The sequence below is a fragment of the Zootoca vivipara genome, chromosome 3, assembly GCF_965207765.1.
Source record: "Zootoca vivipara chromosome 3, rZooViv2.hap1.1, whole genome shotgun sequence".
In the NCBI taxonomy this organism is placed as follows: domain Eukaryota; kingdom Metazoa; phylum Chordata; class Lepidosauria; order Squamata; family Lacertidae; genus Zootoca; species Zootoca vivipara.
The window spans coordinates 90,954,048-90,970,364 of record NC_142586.1 but is presented as its reverse complement, the minus strand read 5'-3'; the positions used below and the strand labels follow the sequence as shown (position 1 = coordinate 90,970,364).

The following is a 16,317-nucleotide window of genomic DNA, read 5'->3' as shown; positions in this document are numbered from 1 at the left end:
TATAAAGTGAACCTGAAATGCTGGCTTCAATAAAAAATATGTTTTCGTGTTGTGAACTAAGCGTAGGAAATGTAGATTCCGTTCACACGAGGTATTAAGTGTGAAATGGCTGACTTGGTTCACTCATATTTTTACTAGGCATAATCTCTTATTATCCAATAGTGGCCCTCAAATATTTTCCCTGTGCTTCTTTCATCTATTTGGGGACATAAAAAAAAATATCATTTTTTTTTACAAAGGAACAGAACAGGAACACAGTGCCTACAGATGTTGATCTCTTTAGTACAGCTCTTTTATCTTTTTGCAGATGCTGTTTGACATGTACAGGGATGCTGCAGTCCTGCACCAACCCTCCCAACTTCTGTACTTTTCTGTGGAATTTTGCTTAGGGAAGTTACAGCCATGAATGATTTGGGTCTCCTCTCCCCATAATTCTTCTTTACCAAATCTTCAAAAACATTAACAAGTCATTAAAAAAGAGCTTGATGGTAGGAAGGGATAGGACAGGTTGAAATTGCTTTAAGGAAAGCTGCAGTCATAGAATTGTAGAGTTGGGAGGGAATCTAGTCCAACCCTTTGTCATGCCGATATCCTGCCCACAGCCATCCCTGGGTGGGCTCAAACTACCAACCTTTTGGTTAAAAGCTAGACCCAACTCCTTCAATCGTTCCTCGTAACGCTTGTTTCCAGATCTATTATCTACTTGGTCGTCCGCCTCTGCACACAGTTATGTGGGAGTAAGACCCTGAGCAAATATGCAGTAGGATTGAGTAATAATGTCTTGGAGGAGAAGGGAGGCATACCAAGTCAGTCACAACATTGGCCATTAGAGATATAGCCAACCATGAAGCACAGAGAAAGTTACAGTATAAAGGCTATATGGGGGTGGGAGGGGGAATGCTACCGAAAATTAGACTGGGTCACTGATGGAGATACTTCTACAAGCACACCACTGATTATCAAGAGAGGCCGGCTAGCACCAAGGCCTCTGCTCTTCCTGGAGCAAAGGACAGTTTGGCTGGGAGGAGAGAGGAAAAAGGCAGCAACAAAAGCAACACAAGTTGCAATGTAGAAAAATGACAAGGAAGGATATTCAGCCACTGGCAGGGAAGAATTGAGCCTCCAAGAAGTAGAACAAGGAAGGTCTGTATCTCTGGTGAGGAATGCAGATGGTTCTGTGGTCTGAACCACTGAGCCTCTTGGGCTTGCCAATCGGAAGGTCGTTAGTTCGAATCCACGCAACGGGGCGAGCGCCCGTTGTGTTGTCACAACTTCTGCCAACCTAGCAGTTCGAAAGCATACCAGTACAAGTAGATAAATAGGTACTGCGGCGGCGGGAAGGTAAATGGTGGTTCCGTATGCTCTGGCACTCGTGCACCAGTAGCAGTTTAGTCATGTGGTCAAATGCCAGCTCCCTCTGCCTGAAGCGAGATGAGTGCTGCACCCCATAGTCATCTGGACTTAATTGTCCAGGGGTCCTTTACCTTACCTTTTACCTATCAATGGTGCCTTATTCTGCCTCCCCCCACCTGCTTTATTTGCTGTAAAAGAATGTCATTTTAATTATTTTGTGAGGGTGCATACCTAAAAATAAAAATAAAATACTTAAGAAATTAGTCTCTTCTCTTTTCCCTACCCTCTACAGTGCTCCCTTTGCCATGCAGATGGTTTAAATGGGGAAATAATACTGTTTTATGTGCTGTATGGAACCAATCTTCAAATTCCACTTTATTGTGCAACAGCAGCACTTCAGCAGTGTTAAAGTGCGGAAAGGCCCATTCCTTTAGTTCCTAAGTATTTAAAGTATTAGAAAATACTTTAGGAATATTTTCAACGGGTTGGATCCAAAGGTCATTCTTTTGACTTTCAGGCAAGTTTGATTATATTGCAAGTTTTTTTCAGATCTTTGAAAACAATAATTTACTCTTTACCATAATTTACTCTTGGGGAACCTGGGCAACTTGTTCAGCACCAAGGAGAGCATTCAGAAGCACATAATGAGTTCGAAGACTGCAGCAACGCAACACATTTTGTTAATATCTCTTACAGTAAATAGGAATCTTAAAAATGTGATTAAGTTGGACTTTTTTGTCGTAAACAAAAGACACCTTCATTTTCATTGACATATTCACCCCAGTCCACTTGGTTGCAAAATTTAGGGGAGTACTTTCAGAACTGTTGTAGCACAAGGCAGTTGCACCCTCCCCCCCCCCCAATTTTTTTTAGCTAATAATGGTTTTCAGGGTTTTGACTTCTTGCATAGCATGGGGTTGGGCTAGATGGATTTGGACTGCCACAGGGGGGCAAATTGTTAAAGCTCTTCCTTTCTACCATTGTTCCAGGTCGAGCTCTTACCCACTGGGTTGGTAACTTGCGGAAAGTAAGCTTGCACTCGAGGGCTGACAAAGGAATAAATGTTGCATGTATTCTGACCCAACGCCATGTTTCCAATACATTGTCTGGAGCTGGTGGGAGCTATTGTGGTGTAGCGGTGAAGAGGCTGAACCACTATGAAGCAGGGATTCGCTGGCTGGAATCTTTGCTTTGCATATAACTCATTTGGTAGCTGTAGGCAAGACATTCTTTCTCTATGTCAGTGTCCCACTTGCAATAAGGGACAATAATGTAGCAACCTCATAAGGTTCCTGCAGAGGTTACAAGAAGATAATGGAAGTGTAGTGTTGATCTGCATCACTATATAAATGTTAAGCATTCTTCTTGGAGTCATTCTTAAATGTTCTCTTATTAACCATGATGGTCGTATTTCAGATTGTGTCTGCTGTGCAGTACTGTCATCAAAAGTGCATCGTTCATCGTGATCTCAAGGTATGCTCCATTTCCCATCCTTTAAGAATTCAAACTGTATGGAAATAGAACAATTTATGTGCTCTTTCCACCTACTTTGTAAGTTTGTAACATATATAATAAATTGCTGCTTAGTCTCTACCCTTGTTTGTCAGGCATGTAAGTCACGAGTCCTTCCCATGAAGAAAAGTGGGACTCACTGCCCAAATCTTCCTAGTCTCCAGTCCAGGGAAACTTTAACCCCACCCCGTTATGATTCAGTGCAGTCATCATGCTGCCTCTTCTCCTGACTGCTTAGGAGATTTTGAGTGCTGCCTTGCAGCTTTATGCTGTTCCCTTCTCTTATTCTAAGCCATAACAGTTCCTTTAGAGCAGGCATGGCCAAACTTGGCCCTCCAGCTGTTTTGGGACTACAATTCCCATCATCCCTGACCAGTGGTCCTGTTAGCTAGGGATGATGGGAGTTGCAGTCCCAAAACAGCTGGGGGGGGCAAGTTTGACCATGCCTGCTTTAGAATAATCATGCAGTCCTTCCCTCTGGATATGAATCCCCACCACCCTAGTGTTACATTTGTACACATGTTTTTGCTAACCATGTTAGCAAATCTGATTCTACTCAGGATTGTGGATAATGATTTGCAGCTATAAAATAGAAGCACCATTGAGAGCCCTATCTTGATGACCAAGCCTGTGTGCATGTGAAGGCACATCTATATGTGTTTCTTTGTAAAAAGTTCAGCAATGAAGAGTCTTCTGTTTTTAACTCTCCATAATCTTCATTCCCAATTCAAAAACCACTGTCTTGGCTGTTCTCATCTCTCATTGTACCATCATAGAGCATCTAGCTTCCTGGCCCTCTGTTCTGCTATATCTCCCCTTCTTCGGTTTATCCCAGAAAGTCACTGCCAAATTCATTTTTCTCTTCCATCAAAGTGAACCTTAAGCACAGGCTCTGTGTCATGCTCAGCGTCTGCTTCAAGCTCTCAGTGCTTTGAAAGCTGCTCATCACTCTGCCTTTGACTATGGGCCCATCTATGTGATGCTTTAGAGATAGAAGTCACTGTGAGTTATCCTGAGCGCAAATGCTTTTAATGATTAAGGAACAGTCAGATTCACTGAAAGAGCGTTAAGTGAGAATATCTAAACCTAGAGGAGTGCACATTTTTAACACTGAAGAAGCAAACCTTTGGAACCGACAGCAATCTTAAGGTATAATTGTTAAAGAAGATGGCATTAGACCTGATTCATTTTATGGAGTCAACTGGCAAAGGGGCAGGAAAGTGGGAATGACAAAAGAAAAACCTGGTTCTGTTCATATATGAATCACTATATGAGTTTTCATTTGTTTTGCCTGTGTCTTTTTAATTTCTAAACAGTTCAGTCATTATTTTAATTTCTCTTTTAGATTTTTCCATTAGATTTTTAATGAGGCTCATTAAACTCAATGAAATGTATTTTGAACAGACATGCATAGGATTGCACTGCGTCTGATATATGTACACATGTCCCATTGATGGCAGCAGGTGTACTGTCAGCTAAATCTTACAAAATCTATACAAGATTTTAAAAATTCCTGCCCTCTTCTCATCATGAAATGATATATATTAGATCCTATCTTATACACAATTGCCGTTCCAGAACATTCTGCATTCTCAGTACTGGTGGTTGCCTGTTATGCTGTAACATATAGCAAAACACAAAGCTCTGTAGAATGACTATTTCTTCTCATAATGAAGTTATGGCGAACTTTTATGTTGATACTTAACTTTAAAAATATATTTTCATTTTTTTCAGGCCGAAAACCTTCTTCTTGATGGAGATATGAACATTAAAATTGCAGATTTTGGTTTTAGCAATGAATTTACTATAGGCAACAAACTGGACACTTTTTGTGGAAGCCCCCCATATGCTGCCCCTGAACTTTTCCAAGGAAAGAAATATGATGGGCCGGAAGTGGATGTCTGGAGTCTCGGAGTCATTCTTTACACTCTAGTCAGTGGATCGTTACCATTTGATGGTCAGAATTTAAAGGTACAGTTGAGATTTGAAATGGCTAAGTCTAGTCTTCAATTTTTCTGTCTCAATAGTAGATGTTCTTCTTTGTTTGGTTTTTCTAAAGGAACTGAGAGAACGGGTATTACGGGGGAAATACCGGATACCATTCTATATGTCCACAGACTGTGAAAATCTATTGAAAAAACTACTCGTATTGAATCCAATCAAGAGAGGGAGCTTGGAGGTAAGTATTGTGATCTTCCCCCCATTCCCCTCTCTTTTGTATTTCATTGGAATAACTCAAAACCTATAAGGAATAGACTACTCCTACATTTCTCCAAATATGCTACCACAGGCTGCTTCACTGTTTTGGTTTTTTTAGTATCATTTTTCTTGGTAAAATGGCTTTTTATGGATCCTAGTATGTTGTTAAATTAAAGTAAAATAAAAAAATTCCTTCAGTAGCACCTTAAAGACCAACTAAGTTTTTATTTTGGTATGAGCTTTCGTGTGCATGCACACTTCTTCAGATACAGAGAAATGGAAGTTTCCAGGCACTTATGTAGAGAAGGGGTGGGGAAGGGTGGGGATGGGGATGGGGAGGGGGGATCACTCAGAAGGGTGGTGGAAATGGGTGATTGACTGACTGATAGCTGTTGATGACCGCAAACGACTGCAAATGGTTTTGCATGAAAAAGCAAGGGTTGAGATGGCTGAAGATCGCTTATCATGTATAATGAGATAAGAACCTGATATCTCTGTTCAAACCAGGTCCCTCCATGGTTTTGAGCTTGGTGATAAGTTGCAATTCAGCAACTTCTCTTTCCAGTCTATTTCTGAAATTCTTTTGTAGTAAGACAGCTACTTTGAGATCTTGTATAGAATGTCCTGGGAGATTGAAGTGTTCTCCTACTGGTTTTTCTGTCTTCTGGTTCCTGATGTCAGATTTATGTCCATTTATCCTTTGGCGTAGGGTTTGGCCTGTTTGTCCAATATAGAGAGCTGAAGGGCACTGTTGGCATTTGATGGCATACACAATGTTAGAGGATGAGCAATTAAATAGTCCTGAGATGGTATGTTGGATGTTGTTGGGGCCAGTAATGGTGTTGTCTGGGTGTATGTGGCAGCAAAGTTGGCATCTGGGTTTATTGCAGGCTCAGGTACCAGTGTCCATGTTAAGTCTGGTGGTTGTATTATTGTGGGTGAGGAGTTGTTTAAGATTGGGTGGCTGTCTGTAGGCAATGAAAGGTCTTCCTCCCAGAGCTTGAGAAAGGGAGCGGTCATTGTCCAGGAGAGGCTGTAGATCTCTGATGATGCGTTGTACTGTTTTAGCTTGGGAGCTGTATGTGATGACTAGTGGTGTTCTGTTATTTTCTTTTTTGGGTCTGTCTTGCAGCAGGTTCTCTCTAGGTATCTGTCTGGCTCTGTTGATCTGTTGTTTAACTTCATCAGGTGGATATTTTAGTTCTAAAAAGGTTTGCTGTAGATCTCTTAGGTGAGATTCTCTGTCTGTAGAGTTGGAACAGATGCGGTTGTAACGTAAGGCCTGGCTGTATACGATGGATTGTTTGGTATGTTTGGGATGGTAGCTAGAAGCATGTAGATATGTTTGTCGGTCAGTTGGTTTTCTGTATAAGGTGGTGTCTATACGTCCATCCTGTATTTTTATAGTAGTGTCCAAAAAATGTATTTCTTGCATAGATTGGTTCATTGTTAGGTTGATGGTGGGGTGAAAGTCATTGAATGTCTGGTGGAAGGTTTCCAGGGTCTGTTGTCCATGTGTCCAGATAATAAAAATATCATCAATGTATCGCAGGTACAGGAGAGGTTTGAGTGGGTAGGAGTTAAGGAAACGTTGTTCTAAATCTGCCATGAAGATGTTGGCATACTGTGGGGCCATGCGGGTGCCCATGGCTGTGCCGCTGATCTGGAGGAACAGGTCATCACCAAATTTGAAGTGGTTGTGGGTAAGGACAAAGTGGCAGAGTTTGGTAGCAAAGTCCGCTGTGGTTTTATCTGAAATGGTGTTCCTTATGGCTTGTAAACCATCATTGTGCGGGATGTTGGTATATAGAGATTCCACATCCATAGTGGCTAGTATAGTATTGTTAGGAAGATTGTTCAAATATTGTATTTTCCTCAGAAAATCTGTGGTGTCACGTACGTAGCTGGGAGCACTGATAGCATATGGTTTCAGAACAGAGTCCATATAGCCGGAAACACCCACTGTAATGGTGCCAATACCTGAGATGATGGGGCGTCCTGGGTTTCCTGGTTTGTGTATTTTGGGTAGAAGATAGAAAGTTCCTGGCCGAGGTTCCGCTGGTGTGTTTGTGAGGATCTGTTCTTGGATGTGTAGGGGTAGCTCCTTAATAATCTTGTTCAGTTCTTTTTTGTATGCTTGTGTGGGGTCTGAGTCCAATTTCATGTAAAAGGCAGTATTGGAAAGTTGTCTGTGGGCCTCTTGGATGTAATCAGTTTTGTTCATGATGACGACAGCTCCACCCTTGTCTGCCTCTTTAATTATAATGTCTGGGTTGTTCCTGAGATTTTCTATGGCTCTCCTTTCAGCATGGTTTAGATTTTGTTGTAAGCGATGGTGTTTTCTGGTCACATCCGTTTGGATTCTGTGGCGGAAGCATTCGATGTACAGATCTAGTGTGGTATTGCGTCCATCAGGAGGGGTCCATGTGGAGTCCCTTTTTGTGTAACTTCTTTTCGGTGGTAGTTGGTGGTCAATGTTCTGTTCATTGATGCGTTTGGAGGGTGATGGTTGTTCCCCAGTAAGTTGAGAGGTGTTGTGTTGTGGGGATGTAGTTTGTTCTACTTTGTCTTGTTCTTGTGTGTGATGAAAATACTCCTTCAGGCGTAAACGGCGGAAAAATGCTTCCAGGTCCCCGCAGAACTGAATCATGTGTTGGGATTTGGCAGGGCAGAATGATAGTCCCCGTGAAAGGACGGATTCCTCAGCTGGGCTGAGTGTTTGCTGTGAAAGATTGACAATGTTGTTGATCTTGTTTTGATTGGTGGCCTGTAGGTTGGAAAGGTTGCAGAGTTTTTTATTTTTCTGGTTCTTCAGTAACTCCAGTTGAGAGTGGTAAATGGTTTGTTTTTCCTTGTGGAACTTCTGCCAGGCCTGGTGATTCCTGATGGAGTTCTCCAGTGCAGAGAGTTCCTCCTTTATTAACTTCTGTTTGGAATACAGAACGCCGATAAGATGTTTCAGCAGTTTCTTAGATAAAGTGTGGCATAGTTTTCTGGCATATTCTGTGGGATAAGTTGATTGAAGAGGGTTCTTAATTCTAAGACCCTTAGGTACAATGTCCAGGTTTTTGCATTTAGATAGAAAGAGGATGTCAGTTTGTACCTGGGCAAGTTTCTTGGTGAGGTTGATGGACTTCCATTTAAATTAAGGTTGATGGACTTCCATTTAAATTAAGGTTGATGGACTTCCATTTAAATTAAAGCTTTTATTTTTTTAAAAAAACTTCCCAATGAAAGCTTTTTTTCTGGAGGAAATAAATACAAGTTGGTGTATATCATGTGTGATGATCAAACATGTAAGGTTTCATCCTGAGCTTATGGGACATAGTAGCCAGTTTTTGCAAATAATACCTATCTAAATGCAGGTTAGTTAGTTAGTTCTACCGGTACCAACTGACAGTCTTCTATGTGGGAATTTTGTAACATGTGCAGTAGACTTGTCAGGTGAGGTTCATTAATACCTGGATTCTAGTGATATGTGGCGGAGAGTGGGGGAGAGAGAAAAACTTCTGTCTATCCACTGTCTCCATATATTATTTCACAATCCTAGATACCTCTGTCATGTCCCTTCTTGCCTGCCTTTTTGAAAACTAAGGAGCCCCAAATGTGAAAACTTTTCCACACAGGAGAGTTGCTCCAGTCCTTTGCTCACCAGTATGGCTGTAGTCAACTTGTGAAAAAAGAAGCTGCTTTTTGATCAACTAAAACTGATGCCTCTGATTGGGCAGATTTTTTTTAAAAAAAAATTAACTCATTTTAATGCAAGAACTTAGGAAAGCTATAGGAGGAATGCACCTTCTTAGAATATCAATTTCCTATTCTCTCTTTCCTAGAAGAGAATGCCTCTTCCAAGATGGTGCCTTCTAGAAAAGTGTGCAGATTATCTTTAAAAAAGAGCTGTTTTCTGTAGTAATCCTTTTTACACATGCAAATTTGGGAGGTTGCGATTAACTACAAATTTGTGTAATTGTTTGACTAAGATTTCTTTAATCTGGTGAAAGCTCTCGTAATATATTTAGGCTTAGAATTTCAGTAACTTGACATAATAATGGTCTGACAAAATGAACAGCATATGATTAAACAGCTAAATTCGGGATTGGAGCAAAGCACAAATAACAAAGATCATGTTAAACTGTCTGAAACGTGAATTATAAAATATTCTCATATATTTATTGTCATGCATACAAAGGTACAATATCCTGTTTAGTGTCTCAAACTAAGAAATGCTGGTGTTTTTTATGTAGTCATGTAGTTTTATCACTCCTTCCCAGATAAAATGAAATTAATGCTAAGTTAATTGTGCTTCTGCTGAAAACAGTGTACTAATTTAACAGATAAAGTTAGTGCATTTAGTGTAAGAAATGTTCATTGTTCTTCAAAAAACCAATGATTCATAAGTAATCTTGTTTTTATAGTAAAGACAGTTAGTTTTTTAAAAATCAGTTTCCATATGAGTACCTGGTTCCCATTTGCTATGATAGTTGATGAACTGCATCTGATAAAAAAATATTTTGGTTATGTATTAATTCCAGCAAGCTGAAGCAGCCAGTCACCTAGGCCTCTGGGCTTTGAATCCATGGAAGATTTACTGCTTGTTAATGCCCAATAAAAGTACAGCAGATGATAAAATGGCTTGAGAAGTACAATGTGTATTAGTCATCGGTTGACCTTTCTTTCATCTTCATAGGTTTGCGTTTGCAGCTGAAGATGGTGTTCCACCAAATTAATCTCATATAATCACTTTTTGACATAGATCACTTGAGCACTAGCTGGGAGATATACCCCTGATCAGCTGTGACTCTGTGCTGAATAATTCTGTGTCTGGTAGCTTGCCAGTGGAATGTGGGTATGAGTAATTTCTGCTTCACTGATGTGTAGCACTCATTGTTAGACTCCTGTCTATATAGGATGGTGTAATTAGGATCACAGGAGGTCAACTCAAGGATGTTAATATTCACTTAACAAACTTCAAAATGGTTGAGTCCAAAGGATACTGCTGACTAAAAATGTAATACTAAGGTTCAGGTCACTGTAGTTTTGCTGTATTTTGTAACAGCATAGCACAGGCACAAAACTTGCCAGAACAGTGCACAGAATCTGAGAATGCCAGATTTAAGGGTGTGCAGATTTCAACAAGGTTTAAATTGTGTGGCCAGTGTGTGGTGAGATCTCAGTGGACTAGGCTGACTTTTCACCATAAATAGGTTGTGTTCATTTTCATTTTAAAATAGTGTTTTCTACTGATAATCCTCCCAGATACAGTTTTGGGACCTTGGCCCTGTTATGCTCAGTAATCCTGTGTTAGTTCCCTCCTGCCTGGGTTAATACTATATCACTATTAACAGCCTGAAAAGAATTTTATGTTCAAAAATGGGTTCTTGCCAGGACATTGTGTTCAAAGCAGAGTGCATGAATGCTATAGAAGAGAGGGACTGTCTCTGTCTTCCTGTGAAACACAGGGCAATTGTCTCTGGGGGTAAAAGGCCATTGCAGAATCACTGTTCAGTAATTGTGTGAAGTGCTGTGTTATATATGGGTATTGTGTCAGATAAATGATTCTATCTGAACCTTTGTCTGATCTTCTTAAGATGTGATTTTGACTGGCATCTGCTCATCTAAAATAGCACTATAATGTTAAGTGTCGTGTCCTAACTTGAAATTTAATACATTTAGTTATAGGCTTTATCAGTGTTTTGCTGTTTGCACAGTGAAACTATTTAGGGCCATTTTGTAGAAAAATGCAGTTTCTGCAGTCTGTCTTTCACTAGCAACCTTTGCCAAACTAAAGTTGAACAGACAGCACTGTATGCTTAGCGTAATTCATATGTTGCCTAAGGAGCATAAAGTTACCATGCACTTCATATACATTTTACTTTATACATTTAAGAGAAGAATTAAAATACTCCTGAGGGATTTTTGAGAGCATAGTATTTGAAAAGATTTCACACTTTGCTTTCAGTTAGGTCTGAATTCTTCAGCTGTGCACTTTTTCAGATGGAGTTTGAAATACTGCTACATACCGGTATGTGGTCAGACAGAACATGGGTTCATTATATTTAAATTGTCCAGATGTCATTCTTCTTTAAAAAGGCAAAAAAATATGCCTGGCTTCCTTGTGTTCCAAAACTATATTCTAATAGCAAAGGGTGAAATCCTTTTGATCTGTCTGATTTGTCCTCCAATGTAAGAGGAGAAGTTACCATACTTGCTCTGGTTCCTCCTGCACTAGTATCAACCCTCTTGAACAGGGGACCACAGAGGGAAGGGAAAACTGGAGAAGATTTCTTAAGCTATGAAACTCGCTCCCAAATGAAGTAGCGATGGCCAAAAACTTGGATGGCTTTAAAATAGGATCTGACAAATTTGTGGCTATCTTGTCCCTCCAGTCTGAGAGGCAGCATGCCTTTGAATACTGGTTGCTGGGAAGAGTGTGCTGACACTCAGGCCTTGGTTGCGGGCTACTCAGAGGAATCCCATTTTGCCACTGTGAGAACAGGATGCTGTACTAGATGGGCCATTGACTTGTTCCAGCAGGCTCTTCTTATGCTGTCTTGTTTAACCACCACTGGATTAAAAGCCATTCCAGAAGTAGAACAGCAGCATTCAAGATAAGCATTGAATTTCACCCATAATCTTGAACATGAAGTTTGATAAGGACACCTTTTTTTGCTGTTGTAGAGAATCTTTTATGGACATAGAATATTCAGTAATGCTTCCTCAGAAACCTGAGCAAGGAAAGCATATGTTTTAAAGCACTCAAGCATTGCAAGCTGATGCCTTCTGTGCGACCCACTAAAACAAAATCCTGAAGCATAGACATTAGCCAAAAGCAGGAGAATAAAAAGTGCTTCAAAGGGAAATTGGTCATGGGGGAGCGGGTGTGTGCACTCAAAGGTCACAGTCTGCAAAACCTCTGAACAGCTCATCCGTAAGGTGTCGCAGCACTTCTGCTTTTTGCTTGGGTATGAAAGAACAATGGATTGTTGTAAAAATCCTTTCAAAACAGGAGCTGTCTCCTGAGAAGTGAAGCACTTCCCAAAATAAGTCTTTCCTGTAGACGAAATATCAGCAGCTTTCACCCATTCATATGAATGTAAAGGAAAGATAAATTGCAGGAGAAAATTCTCCTTTAAGGAGAATTAAGCTGTTATATATGTTTGGTCCTTTTATGGATTCAGCATGAAACCCCCAAAATGTATGTTTATTATTGCTTCAACATTTGTAGATACAGATAGAAGCTAATAATCCATCTGGAGTTCAACTTACTTTAGATGGTAGTTTAAGTAATTGTCTTCAATATTGTTAATATTTTTATGGATAATTTTAAAATATATTTTCAGTTGAGAGAATGGACAACCTAAAATAGTCTTTAGGCTGCAAAAATGGTACTATTTACTTGTTTGAGGTGAATTAATCATGAGTATAGAAAGCTGTTTTGTTCCAAGTCAGCATCTCATTCAGAATTGGCTACACGAACTGGCAGCTGCTTTCTGTGTAGAGATGCTGGAGAATGAACTGGGGATCTTCTGCTTGCAAAGCATCCACACTATCACTGGTCTTCCCCATATTTATTTCTGTACATAATACATGGCCAACACTAACCCTTGGGCCTGAGTTGTTCTTTGTTTTGTGCATTGGGGTTGAAGAGTCCCATTTAATTCTGGCAGTAGAAGTTATATGCCTTCAACCAAATTTGGATGGTACTCCAATTGTGGCTATTCTTGGAAAACAAGATTTTGCCATGGTTATCTGTGCTATCTTAACATCCAGATTGGAGTACTATAATGTGTTTTTAAGAGGGCCTTTCTAAAGGCTGTTTGGAAACTTCGTTACTTCAGAACCCAGTGACAAATTTGTACTGATAGTAGGGAAAATATTTTTTCAGTATTCCAAGATCTTAACCTTGCTACCATTTTATTTCCAGGCACAAAAAATCCTTAACCACTTAGGGCCAGGAGAACTTTCCCCATGTTTTGTTTTATTTGCAAAATTTAAAGATCACCTTTCATCACAACATAGTGATCCAAAGGCAGTTTCCAACATGTTAACAAAATATACAGACAACCATGGGAATATACGTTCATTAAAAATAATCGTTAAAAAAATGAACAGTAAAATACAGCAGTGCAAGAAAATATAAAACTCAACGAGTGGAAATTGCTAATTTACCTAAAATGCCTGGAAAAATAAGAAAGTGTTCACTTGACAGCACAAACGCTGCAGAGCTTCCACCATCTGTGCTCACCAGCAGGGTAGTGAGAAGTTCCTTCCCTCTCACCAGCTGATCACAGGGTATAGATAGGGTGGTTGGTATGGGAGAATGTGCTTCAACAAGTAACTGGGTGCTGTGTTATCCTGTCCAACTATTCTACAGGGTTGCTGCTCAAGAGTAACCCTTACCCCAGAGGTGAGGTGGGAAGCATCAAAGTATAGAGCCTTCTTGTTAATAGCGTCTCATTTATGTACCATAACTCCCCGTCCATTTATCTAGCACCCATTTTTCTTTAATCAGCAGTTGAAGATTTCTTTTGCACACTGATTGGTCCCCACTGTTCATTTTTCACTTATGCTTCAAAACAATTTTTATATTTTTTAAAAATAAACATGCCGATTTCCCCATTAACTGGGTAATGATTTGGGAGTCAATTAAAAAAGCAACAACCCAATGATTCAGTTTTGCTCTATTTTCTAGCAAATAATGAAGGACCGATGGATGAATGTTGGTCATGAAGAGGAAGAATTAAAGCCATACACTGAGCCTGAACCAGATTTTAATGACACCAAAAGAATAGGTAAGAATAGGTTACCCCAGTCATTCCAGTCTATAGCTGTATTGCATTCTCCCTAGTCCCCTAGTACAGTTCTTCATCTCTTTCACTAAGTGTGCCGCAGATTCATGATTAACAGTAGGGAAATATGCTTGTCAATGTTTTGTTAATTCTGTGGATTAGTTTGCCATGTACCCAGGTTTCTTTATATAGTGAATGTTGAACAGTTTCGATGTATCTTCCTGAATTAGCCTAGTCTCAGTTTACCTGGTTTTTTCACTGCCACATGATTCATTAGTTCCAGTTCACATGCCATGGTTTGGAGGATCAAAAACATCTAGGAAGCTCATAGTCTTCTCCCCCTCTTCCTCTCACTTCCAGTAGGAAACAATGGTTTGCATTTGCCCTCCTAACCAGAATTGGGGATAAAACACACTTTATAATAATTTTCAGTCATGGTTTGGTGGGTTATTTAATCCATTGGTAATGACAAACTATGTTTGGTGCTAAAAAGAAAATGAATTGAAACTGAATCTGCTAGCCCATATCACATTCCTAATTATCTGGACCATGCTTGGAGGATTGGGATGTCTATGTAATCAAATCCCTCTCCCCTAAATCTCTTATTTCCTATCTTATGTAGATCTCAATTCTGTATAGTGGTACCTTGGTTCTCATACTTAATCCATTCCGGGACTCCTTTCGACTCCCAAAACCATTCGAAAACCAAGGCATGGCTTCCAGTTGCCTGCAGGAGCTTCCTGCACTCATGCAGAAGCCGCGTTGGACGTTTGGCTTCCGAAAAATGTTCACAAACTGGAACACGTACTTCCAGGTTTGCAGTGTTTGGGAGCCGATTTGTTCGGCAACTAAGCAGTTTGAGAACCAAGGTTTGAATGTATATGTTTAAGGTAGAGAGACTGTTGCCATTACATAAATGTTACCTAGTAGAGGGTAATGGAACATGGCAAGCATTGTGAAACTGGTCTGTCGGGTGAATTTATATTTTAGAGAATATTTGTGAAAAGTGTTCTACATTCCCACTTTATTCTACTGTGATTACTCCCGTGGATTTTCACAAAATGATTCACAGTGCATATACCTCTCAGATAATCTCTTAAGTAGAAGTTTTGTGGGTGGGGGGGAAAAATCAGAAGTTGCCTAATGACATGTTTTAAATATGTCTTGTCGATAATAAAATTGAGCTGTCTTGTTTTTGATAGATATAATGGTCACTATGGGTTTTGCAAGAGATGAAATTCACGACGCTTTAGTAAACCAAAAATATGATGAAGTCATGGCTACTTATCTGCTCCTAGGCAGAAAACCACCTGAGGTAATTTACAGTTGCTTATATTTATTTATCTGCTAGTTTTGAAGTTGTTTTCTGTAGGGATTGAACACAATGCTGAGACATGCTTATTGACAAGCATAAGTAGTCTTTGGGTTGCTGGGTCTATGGAGTTTATGCATCAATCATTTTTGCAAGCATGGACTCATAAGCATGCATTTCACGTATGTGTGGGGTCCCTGGAACGTAATCCCCGCATAAGTGGAAAGTCACAAACTTGACTCCACTGTGTTACTTATGCTGGCCCCTCTCCCATTGTATGCATGCCAACATAGGGCCAATGTGGAAGCCCCTGTGCTCTGGGCTGGCATCATCCTTGTGCTGTTTCAGATGCCAGCTAAAAACATTTCCGTTTTGACAAGCCAACCCAGACACATAAACAAGTTGTGTATATCCATTTGTATATTTTGCTGAGTTAATCTATATGTTTGCAGCAATTCAGTATGCCTATAAAATGAGCCAAACAGTTAATTATAAAACCAAATAAACCAGCAAAGCCATTCCATCCAAAAACTGATAATTGTTTTGTGTGCTGTGCTTTGGAATTCTTTTATTAAATGGTTCTACTAAACATTAGTAATAATAATTGAGGTGGGGAGCATGATTAAGATGGTGGTGACAGCATTTGTCTGCGGTGCCAGTTTTGTCGCCTGTCTTACTGTTCCAATCTGTGCTTTCTCCCCACCCACCCCTGCACTCAATGTCTGCCAGTGAGCTGGAGGTTCCACCAAACACTTGGGGGGGGGGTGTTGGGTGGCATAGATTGTCAGCCTGTAAATTACAGCAACAATTGTCAACTGGGTCAAATCTTTCACAAATGTCACTTAATTCGGGGACTGGTTATATCTGTATGATGCATAAGGATTTTTACTTAATAATAATAATAATAATTGAATACCACCCTATACCTGTAAATTTCAGGGGGGTTCACGACATGATATCACAATGATTGTGTATCCTTACATCTATTAGCGTGTAGTTTGAGGAAGTGTAGCTGCATCTTTCTTTCCCTTGATGCTTTTTTTCCTCCTTCTGTTACGAAAAAGTCGCCTTGGAGGAGGATGCCATAAAAAGTGGAAGGAGAGGTTGCTCTCTGGCATTTACCCACTTAAAATTCTTCTGCCCATAATGAGG

At 40.0% G+C, this 16,317-nt stretch overlaps 1 protein-coding gene across 18 annotated transcripts in view; it reads left to right on the top strand.

Annotated features, from left to right (window-relative positions):
* Positions 1-16,317, top strand: part of MARK1 (microtubule affinity regulating kinase 1) — a 71,745-nt gene that overhangs the window by 39,809 nt on the left and 15,619 nt on the right. For all 18 annotated transcript variants that reach the window (XM_088666670.1, XM_035111375.3, XM_088666676.1 and 15 more), the window contains 5 exons: positions 2,770-2,826; positions 4,600-4,836; positions 4,925-5,044; positions 13,757-13,856; positions 15,056-15,168. In XM_088666670.1, the coding sequence (XP_088522796.1) occupies positions 2,770-2,826; positions 4,600-4,836; positions 4,925-5,044; positions 13,757-13,856; positions 15,056-15,168 (627 nt within the window). The remainder of the gene's footprint in view (positions 1-2,769; positions 2,827-4,599; positions 4,837-4,924; positions 5,045-13,756; positions 13,857-15,055; positions 15,169-16,317) is intronic.